Here is a 10479-nt window from a genome sequence, read left to right on the forward strand (position 1 = left end):
TACAACTTCAACAAGACATCCCAACTCCTGTATTCAATGTTCTGACCAATGAAACCAAGCATGCTGAATGCCTTCTTCACCACCCTATCCACCTGTGACTCCACTTTCAAGGAGCTATGAACCTGTACTCCCAGATCTCTTTGTTCTATAACTCTCCCCAACGCCCTACCATTAACGGAGTAGGTCCTGGCCCGATTCGATCTACCAAAATGCATCACCTCACATTTATCTAAATTAAACTCCATCTGCCATTCATCGGCCCACTGGCCCAATTTATCAAGATCCCGTTGCAATCCTAGATAACCTTCTTCACTGTCCACAATGCCACCAATCTTGGTGTCATCTGCAAACTTACTAACCATGCCTCCTAAATTCTCATCCAAATCATTAATATAAATAACAAATAACAGCAGACCCAGCACCGATCCCTGAGGCACACCGCTGGTCACAGGCCTCCAATTTGAAAAACAACCCTCTACAACCACCCTCTGTCTTCTGTCGTCAATCCAATTTTGTATCCAATTGACTACGTCACCTTGGATCCCGTGAGATCTAACCTTATGTAACAACCTACCATGCGGTACCTTGTCAAAGGCTTTGCTAAAGTCCATGTAGACCACGTCTACTGCACAGCCCTCATCTAGCTTCTTGGTTACCCCTTCAAAAAACTCAATCAAATTTGTGAGACATGATTTTCCTCTCACAAAACCATGCTGACTGTTCCTAATCAGTCCCTGCCTCTCCAAATGCCTGTAGATCCTGTCCCTCAGAATACCCTCTAACAACTTACCCACTACAGATGTCAGGCTCACCGGTCTGTAGTTCCCAGGCTTTTCCCTGCCGCCCTTCTTAAACAAAGGCACAACATTTGCTACCCTCCAATCTTCAGGCACCTCACCTGTAGCGGTGGATGATTCAAATATCTCTGCTAGGGGACCCGCAATTTCCTCCCTAACCTCCCATAACGTCCTGGGATACATTTCGTCAGGTCCCGGAGATTTATCTACCTTGATGCGCGTTAAGACTTCCAGCACCTCCCTCTCTGTAATATGTACACTCCTCAAGACATCACTATTTATTTCCCCAAGTTCCCTAACATCCATGCCTTTCTCAACCGTAAATACCGATGCGAAATATTCATTTAGGATCTCACCCATCTCTTGTGGTTCCGCACATAGATGACCTTGTTGATCCTTAAGAGGCCCTACTCTCTCCCGAGTTACTCTTTTGCCCTTTATGTATTTGTAGAAGCTCTTTGGATTCACCTTTGCCTTATCTGCCAAAGCAATCTCATGCCCCCTTTTTGCCCTCCTGATTGAGAGAAAAGAGCCCCAGCCGGTTCAACCTTTCCTGATATTTATAACCTCTCAGTTCTGTCATCATCCTTGTGAATCTTTTTTGCACATTATCCGGTGCCTCTAGATCCTTTTTATAATATGGAGACCAGAACTGTGCACCGTACTCCAAGTGTGGTCTATCCAAGGTATGTGGAGACCAGAACAGTGCACAGTATAGAATCATAGAAAAGTTATGGCACAGAAGGAGGCCATTCGGCCCATCGTGTCCGCGCCGACCGAAAATGAGCCACCCAGCCTAATCCCACTTTCCAGCACTTGGCCCGTAGACTTGTCGTTACGACACTTCAGGTGCACATCCTGGTACTTTTTAAATGAGTTGAGGGTTTCTGCCTCTACCACCCTCTCAGGCAGTGAGTTCCAGACCCCCACCGCCCATTGGGTGAAATGTTTTTCCTCAGCTCCTGTCTAATCCTTCTACCAGTTTAATCTATGTCCCCTGGTTATTGACCTCTCTGCTAATGGAAACAGGTCCTTCCTATCCACTCTATCAAGCCTTCTCATAATTTTGTACACCTCAGCCTCCTCTGTTCCAAAGAGAACAACCCCAGCCTGTCCAATCTTTCCTCATAGCTAAAATTCTCCAGTCCTGGCAACATCCTCGTAAATCTCCTCTGTACCCTCTCCAGTGCAATTACATCCTCCCTGTGGTGTGGTGACCAGAATTGTGCACAGTACTCCAAGTGAGGTCTAACCAAGGTATATGGAGGCCAGAACTGTGCACAGTGCTCCAAGTGAGGTCTAACCAAGGTATATGGAGGCCAGAACTGTGCACAGTGCTCCAAGTGTGGTCTAACCAAGGTATATGGAGACCAGAACTGTGCACAGTGCTCCAAGTGTGGTCTAACCAAGGTATATGGAGACCAGAACTGTGTACAGTGCTCCAAATGAGGTCTAACCAAGGTTTGATACAAGTTTAACATAACTTCCCCACTTCTCCATTCAGATGTCCTCAGTACACACGGCCTTCCTCCTCTTTCAGTCCAATCAGTATATTGATCGTAATCCCCTTGGAAATCTTATTTTAATGATTCAATAACAGTTTCTTCATGTCTCAGACAAGCCCAGCCAACGGCAATCATCTCTAACCTGAGGGCTTTAATCTAAGTGCCTCCTCACCTCTTGAAATTCTTAACCTTGACATCTCTCCTAAAGTGTGGTGCCCAGAATTGGAGAAAAGCTGCACGTTCTTACTTATCATTCCCAATATGTCTGAGTGGTACTTTTCCGATCCATTCAGCCTCTTCTGGATAAGTTGAGATATTTTGGACAGGTTCAGGGTGAGCGCTGGAACATCTGGGTCTGTGTCTCTCTGAGTCTCAGTCACTCTGTAATGAAAGAGGAGAGAATGTTTTTATCAGTGGGGACATTTCAGATCAGAAACCCAAAGGGGAACGAGTGATCAGTGCAACAACCTGCACCCCTTCTAATGCTCGTACTAACACCCCGCAGCAACCCATCCTGAGAATGGCAGAATCCCGGGATTTGCAGTCTCCCTGCATTCACACTGATCTCCACACGAGCAGTGGGATCCTGGTTTGCTGCCACTTCAGCTCAGTTTGTGATTTTCAAAGCCGTCTGTGTTCAGTCCAGTTTCTCTGTACTGGAGCCCTTATCTTTCCATGATTAATAATTATTATTATCCCGAGGGTCTCCAGTCTGTGCTCCCCACTCTCTGCAGGAACACACTCACTACGATCATGTGAAGTGAGGAGAGGAGAAGGAACAGCCTCCCAGGGACCTGGGATCGGTGGGATTCCCTCACAGAGTGTCCAGTCACACTGACATTACTGGGACATTTCAGCACACACTCATTTCTCTGTTAGTGGATAGAATGAGCCAATCACAAGACATTTTACTGTCACTCTGACACTGGGACCTGCCCCTCTCCTCATTTCTCCATGGGCTGGTTGATAGAACAAGCCAATCACACATCACTTACTGACCCAATGGAATAAAGCTGTCACTGACACACATGGAGCCTTTAGGAAGCCTCGGTTAGATACAGGTCACTGCAGGTTTCTCTCACTCTCAATTCCTGTCTAACAGGTTCCTGAGAAGCTCTGCACACTGATGGAACAGCCCATCTCACTCCCATTTCCCACAGGCTGCCTGAACCAAGAACCCCTCAAACCACAGTTAAACATCACTCAATATTCGCCCCATTTGAAAGCCCCTGATCTGGGGAGGTTTCCAAGCGGTGATTCTACTTTCACTCTTCTCCCAGATACAGGTGAAGGTTCCCTATCAGCAGCAGGTACTGTATGACTGAGAGGAACTTACCTGGAAAGGAGCTGCTTCGTGTTCTGTGAATAAAAAGAGGAGATCAAATCAGCCCTGTAAATTTTTCCCTTCAAGTATTTATCCAATTCCCCTTTTGAAAGTTATTATTGAATCTGCTTCCACCGCCCTTTCAGGCAGCGCATTCCAGATCAGAACAATTCGCTTCCGAAAAATTTTCTCCACATCTCCCCTCTGGTTCTTTTCCCAATTACCTTAAATCTGTGTCCTCTGGTTACCGACCCTCCTGCCACTGGAAACAGTTTCTCCTTATTTACTCTATCAAAACCCTTCATGATTTGAACACCTCTATTAAATCTTCCCTTAACCTTCTCTGCTCTGAGGAGAATAATCCCAGCTTCTCCAGTCTCTCCCCATAACTGAAGTCCCTCATCCCTGGTACCATTCGGGTGAATCTCCTCTGCACCCTCTCTGAGGCCTTAACATCCTCCCTAAAGTGCAGTGCCGAGAATTGGACACAATACTCCAGTTGTGACCTCATCAGTGTTTTATAAAGGTTTAGAATAACTTCCTTGCTTTTGTTCTCTGCCTCTGTTTATAAATTGTAAACAATTTTACAACACCAAGTTATAGTCCAGCAATTTTATTTTAAATTCACAAGCTTTCGGAGACTTCCTCCTTCCTCAGGTAAATGAGGAAGGAGGAAGTCTCCATTTACCTGAGTAAGGAGGAAGTCTCCGAAAGCTTGTGAATTTAAAATAAAATTGCTGGACTATAACTTGGTGTTGTAAAATTGTTTACAATTGTCAACCCCAGTCCATCACCGGCATCTCCACATCTGTTTATAAAGCCCAGGACCCCGTGTGCTTTTTTAACAGCCTCCTCACCTTGTCCTGCCACCTTCAAAGATTTGTGTACGTACACCCCCAGGTCTCTCTGTTCCTGCACCTCCTTTAAAATTGTACCATTTAGTTTATTTTGCCTCTCCTCAATCTTCCTACCAAAATGCATCACCTCACACTTCTCTGTGTTAAATTTAATCTGCCATGTTTCTGCCCATTTCACCAGTCTGTCTCTGTCCTCCTGAAGTCTGTTACTATCCTTCACATCGTTTACTACATTTCCGAGTTTCGTGTCATCTGCAGACTTTGAAATTATGCCCTGTATACCCAAGTCGAGGTCATTAATATATATCAAAAAGAGCAGCGGTCCTAATACTGACCCCTGGGGGACACCACTGTAAACTTCCCTCCAGTCTGAAAAACAACCGTTCACCACTACTCTCTGCTTTCTGTCTCTGAGCATATCTCGTGTCCACGCTGCCACTGTCCCTTTAATCCCATGGGCTTCAATTTTGCTAACAAGTTTTCATCGAAGAATTCAATCAAGTTAGTCTGACACGATTTGCCTTTAATAAATCTGTGTTGTCTGTCGTTCATTATCCCATTTTCTTCCAAGTGACAATTAATTTTGTCTTGGATTATTGTCTCCAGAAATTTCCCCACCATCGACGTTAGGCTGACTGGCCTGTAGTTGCCGGGTTTATCCCTCTCCCCTTTTTTGAACAGAGGTGTAACATTTGCAATCCTCCAGTCCTCTGCCAGAGCCTCCACTATTTCCACCCTTACTTCCCTCAGCAACCTCGGATGCATCCCACCCGGACCAGGTGACTTTTCCACTTTGAGCGCTGCCAACCCTTTTAGTACTTCCTCTTTATCTATTTTAATTCTCTCCAGTTTCTCTCCCCCTCCTCCTTTACTGTAAGATTGGCAGCATCCTCTTTAGTGAAGACCGATGCAAAGTATTCATTTAGTACCTCAGTCATTCCCTCTGCCTCCACAAGAAGGTTTCCTTTTTGTTCTTAGTCGGCCCCACCTTTCCTTGAACTACCCTTTTACACTTTGTAAGTTTCTAAAAGACTTCATGTTACCCGCTAATCTTTTCTCATACATTATCTTCACCCCTCTTATTTCCTTTTTCGGTTCTCCTCTGCACTCTCTGTATTCTGTTTGATTCTCTACTGTATTTTGAACCTGACATTTACCATAAGCCTCCTTTTTCTGTTTCATTTTAATCTGTTTCTTTAATCATCCAGGGAGCTCGAGCTTTGGATGCCCTTCCTTTCCCCCTCGTGGGAATGTGTCCTGTCTGTACCCGAACTATCTCCTCTTTGAAGGCCTCCCATTGCTCATTTACTGTTTTACCTGCCAATCTTTGTTTCCAATCCACCTGGGCCAGATCCCTTTTCAACTCACAGATATTATCCCTCCTCCAGTTGAGTATTTTTACATTTGGTTGTTTCTTGTCCTTTTCCATTACTTTTCTAAACCTGATGATATTGTGATCACTGTTTCCCAAATGCTCCCCCACTGAAACGTGCTCCACTTGCCCCACTTCATTCCCCAGAACTAGATCCAGCACTGCTTCCTTCCTCGTTGGGCTGGAAACATATTGAAGAAAGTTCTCCTGAACACATTTGAGGAATTCCTCCCCCTCTTTGCCCTTTACTCTGTTTTTTCCCCAGTCTATATTCGGATAATTGAACTCCCCCATTATCACTATTCGATTGTTTATACAACAAACCAATCAACACCCAATGAAACCAAACCGTGAATTTGGGATTGAGAGTAAAGAGTTCAGTGTATAACAGTAGGTGGGGCCAGTCACAGGAATGGGGAATAATCCAACATTTCACTGCACTCCATCCTGGGGCAGCACCAACACTCCTGGGGCAGGGCTGAGGGGGCAGCACCAACACTCCTGGGGCAGGGCTGAGGGGGCAGCACCAACACTCCTGGGGCAGGGCTGAGGGGGCAGCACCAACACTCCTGGGACAGGGCTGAGGGGGCAGCACCAACACTCCCGGGGCAGGGCTGAGGGGGCAGCACCAACACTCCCGGGGCAGGGCTGAGGGGGCAGCACCAACACTCCCGGGGCAGGGCTGAGGGGGCAGCACCAACACTCCTGGGGCAGGGCTGAGGGGGCAGCACCAACACTCCTGGGGCAGGGCTGAGGGGGCAGCACCAACACTCCTGGGACAGGGCTGAGGGGGCAGCACCAACACTCCCGGGTCAGGGCTGAGGGGGCAGCACCAACACTCCTGGGACAGGGCTGAGGGGGCAGCACCAACACTCCTGGGGCAGGGCTGAGGGGGCAGCACCAACACTCCTGGGGCAGGGCTGAGGGGGCAGCACCAACACTCCCGGGGCAGGGCTGAGGGGGCAGCACCATTGCTGGGCCCCACCAACAATCTTCAAACAATTCAGTCCTCTCACCAGCCTCACAGAAACGCCCCATTCCCCAGACATGGCCCTGTTTATATTGAAGATGTACCTGAATAAAGGAGAGAGGGTCCCTCTGTTCCAGACTCTGGTATTCTCCATCTATTAATGTCATCTGTTCCATCCTCTTGTTTAATGCTTCAGAACAGCTTCTAATCTGTGAGAGAGCTCGGAGCCCCTCCTCATCGATCAGTTTCAGTGCGTATTCTTCATCTTCTTCCAGCTGTCTCCTCCAGTCAGAGTAGCTCTTCGATAGCTTTCCTTTCAGCTCATTGATTCGTGTCTGAAACCCAAACCAACTCTCATTACAAACGGCCCTTCCACACAGCTCTTACCCTGAGCACACGGCACTTTCCAGGGACGGGACAGTTTGTTTCGATCACTACTCGATCACCCGTTAAAGATAGACAAGCAGTGGGGGGTGTCTACTGGGAGAGAAAACAGAGTTTAACAAGTGTTGCCTTGAGCCTTGAGTTTAAAAGAAAGAGCACTGTATTTGGACTGTGTATGGCACTGCCACCTGGTCCATCCACACCTGGAGTGATGGGTCCAGTTTTGGTGCCCACACCTGGTGAAGGAGATCAAGACTCTGGAGAGGACGGTGGCCAGAATGACACGTAGTCTGATGGATTTAATTCTGAGGATCGGCTCCAAGAGGGAGGGCGATTTAGAGAAAGGCCGAGAGGGACAGGATTGATGTTTTTAAAACGATCGAGGAATTATTGGACTCACTGGTTGGGTGAGGTATTGAGATGGATCAGGATGGTAGGACCAGAGGGTCTGTGTATAAAATCCATAGGCACAGAGTTAGGTTAGACACCAGAGTCCTTGATCTCTGGAACAGACTCCCTGAACATGTGGGGGGTTTGGAGTCACTCCCACCCTTTAAAAGGGAGCTGGGGAGGAATTTCCCAGAGTTTGTCCTGAATTGGCTGCAGATTCCAGAGTAAATCCAGTCCCACTTTTCCCTACCTTTATTTCAGCTTCTGATCTCTCCAAGTCTCGCTGTTTGCTGGAACAATTCTGCTGGACTCCCCGAAGCCTCTCGATTTCTCTCTCCAATTCTTCCTGTAAAGGCAATTGGAAAGTTTTCAAAAGGGATTCAAACTGGGATTTAAAGGGGAAATGATTCCGTTCCAGGAGTGACCCCACTGGGTGTGGATAGAAAGTGGTTTGGGGGATTCTCAGTGTCTGGGCCCTGAGCAGAAATATTCCCTTCTGTGGCTCTCAGTAAAGAGGCGCTCCCTGCCCTGTATAAACTGAGTGACCACACACACCGGCTTCTTTTCACACTGACACACCGTGTGCTGCATTTTCACACGGACTCAGCTCCTCCATTTCCAGGAATCAGCCGAGGGGAAAGGGAGACAGACTCAGTCACACCAGCATTTCTCAAACACCAATTCCCTCTTGTTGTGAGAAACAGTTTCCCCCCCCAGCCCCTGAGTCACCCCCCGTGGGTGTCCCTCACTCCCCCCACCGGTGATGGTCCTCTCCCTGCTGGTCAGATGGCAGAATACCCCAGCGTTACACAGGGCTCCAACATGCTCTGCTCTACAGCCCTATGCCATGGAGTGCCAGTTCTCACAGGTGCCCATGAGAATCCATACGCAGTGCCCCTTTAATGAAAATGCTTACATAGTCAGTAATACTAGAAGCTAGGATTGCTTATGTGGCAAAGTAGAAACAGGAGTTACTTCGAAGCCAGCATACTGTGGGTCAGGACAAGGGGCCCCATCAAGGCTGATAGTTATATGCTGAGTTTGTTAGATATAGAGGTCTGTTGATGCTCATCATGGAAGAGACCTGACAGGACTCGGGAGTCTCTGGTGTGAGTGTTTTGGTACAGCCGGTTAATCAATAAAAGCAATAAGCTGATCAAGGCTGGAAACATTCCAAGCTAGTAGATAAGAGTGGAGAAGGACCACGAAGGCATTCCAAACTGGGAGATAAGAATACATTCATCTGTGTCTGTCAATGTTGCATGTTCAGGCCCCTGTACTACCTGTGATTGGCCGGTAATTATGTAACCTTACATGGCCTACCGATGCCCCGCTGATGATTGGTGTGGACCCTGGCTGTACAGGTGCCCACCTCCTCTGATAAATGTATAAAAGTGTGAACTCCTGTATGTAACTTGTCTTGTTCTGTTAGGATCGACACGGCTCTGTCCGGAGTCAAAATCGATGCTAGAGACCAAGCCCCGCGGTAAATAAAATTGTGTTGAATTTAAAGACGTATTCGATTTCAGTTTTTGCTGAACCAGACTGAGGGGAAAGAATCGAGTTCATCACCCACACAGTGAATTACTGAGCTCCACAATGCCCTCACCAGGAGGGGATGATTGTGGGTGAGGGGCAGTCACCCTGGCTCACTCTCACACCCCTCCCAGTGCCCACCCTGTTCTCTCAGACAGACTGTAAGAGAAAGGGGAGGGAGCATCTGACTGACAAAAAATTAACAGCACGAAACCCAGACCCAGGGCAGAAAGAAAACACTGGGCTAAATCAGCACTGTCTGCAATCAGTTCGAATTAATGTTCGTTATTAAAAGGAAAACTCTCCCTCACTGTATTTAATATCAGGAATTATGTCACTCACCTTAATTGCAGCTTGTGCCTGATCGAGGCTCAGCAGTGTGTGGGATTTATGTTTCCCTATTATTGTACAGGAAGCACACACACACTCTGCATCATCTTTACAGTAGTATTCAAGGACCTTCTTATGGTCAAGGCACTGTCTCTCTGTAAGATCAGCCGTAGGCTCGATTAGGGTGTGATCTTTCAAGGCCTCTTTCCGTAAATGTGGTTTTAAATGAAGGGAGCAAAAGGAAGCTTCACATTTCAGACACGTCTTCACAGCTGGGGTTGGATTTTCTTCACAGCAATCACACATGACACGGCCTGAATTAGCAGGAGGCTGTGAGCGATTGTATTTCTCCACGATATTACACAGCGTGAAGTTTCTCTCCAGACTGGGCCTGGGGTTGAATTTCCGGCGACACTGAGGGCACTCAAACCCTTCTGGGCCTGCTGTCTGGGCCCAAACTCCCTCAATACATTTCAAACAGAAACTGTGCAGACAGGGTAATATCACCGGGTCCTGGTACACCTGGAGACACACAGCACAGGTTAATTCATCCTCGAAAGCTCCGGGCTCCATTCCTGCAGCACCTGAAAGAGTTTTCACACAGCACAGAGAGAGAGAGAGAGAGCAACCAGAGCAGGAAGTGAAATTCTCATAAACACTCGCTTTGAGGAGTGACAAAGTTCATTTCACTTTCATGACTCACTTTGGCTGAAAATTAACCCTTTCAGGCCTGCAGTAGCAGCTCAGAAACAAAAATCAGAAAAACAAGATTGCAATTTTACAATCTGGAGTCAGAATACAGCAAGCTGGACTCAGTAAACACAAACCGAAAAGTAATCAGCTCAGACCAGACCCTAAACGGTTTAACAAATGATTTAAAACTGATATAAAGAGGAACAATAACCTTCACAAATCCCCCAGAGAGGAAAGGGAAGGAGCTCTCTGGGAGGAATAGAAAATATACAGAAAAAGTTAAAATGTTCATCGGTGGGAAAGTAAGCTGTGAGGAGGACA

The 10479-nt window shown here is 47.2% G+C and overlaps 1 protein-coding gene across 2 annotated transcripts in view; it reads right to left on the reverse strand.

Annotated features, from left to right (window-relative positions):
• LOC137309789 (E3 ubiquitin/ISG15 ligase TRIM25-like) overlaps nucleotides 1-10128 on the reverse strand; it is a 32048-nt gene extending 21920 nt beyond the window's left edge. The window contains exons 1-5 of one of the 2 annotated variants that reach the window (XM_067977816.1): nucleotides 9478-10128; nucleotides 7850-7945; nucleotides 6930-7160; nucleotides 3639-3661; nucleotides 2550-2683 (exon numbers count right to left, since the gene is read on the reverse strand). In XM_067977816.1, the coding sequence (XP_067833917.1) occupies nucleotides 2550-2683; nucleotides 3639-3661; nucleotides 6930-7160; nucleotides 7850-7945; nucleotides 9478-10038 (1045 nt within the window). In that variant the 5' untranslated portion in view covers nucleotides 10039-10128. Of the gene's footprint in view, nucleotides 1-2474; nucleotides 2684-3638; nucleotides 3662-6929; nucleotides 7161-7849; nucleotides 7946-9477 lie in introns of both variants that reach the window. The other variant, XM_067977815.1, reaches the window with a different exon arrangement.
• Nucleotides 10129-10479: the final 351 nt, after the last annotated feature.

Source organism: Heptranchias perlo, unplaced genomic scaffold (assembly GCF_035084215.1).
Source record: "Heptranchias perlo isolate sHepPer1 unplaced genomic scaffold, sHepPer1.hap1 HAP1_SCAFFOLD_180, whole genome shotgun sequence".
In the NCBI taxonomy this organism is placed as follows: domain Eukaryota; kingdom Metazoa; phylum Chordata; class Chondrichthyes; order Hexanchiformes; family Hexanchidae; genus Heptranchias; species Heptranchias perlo.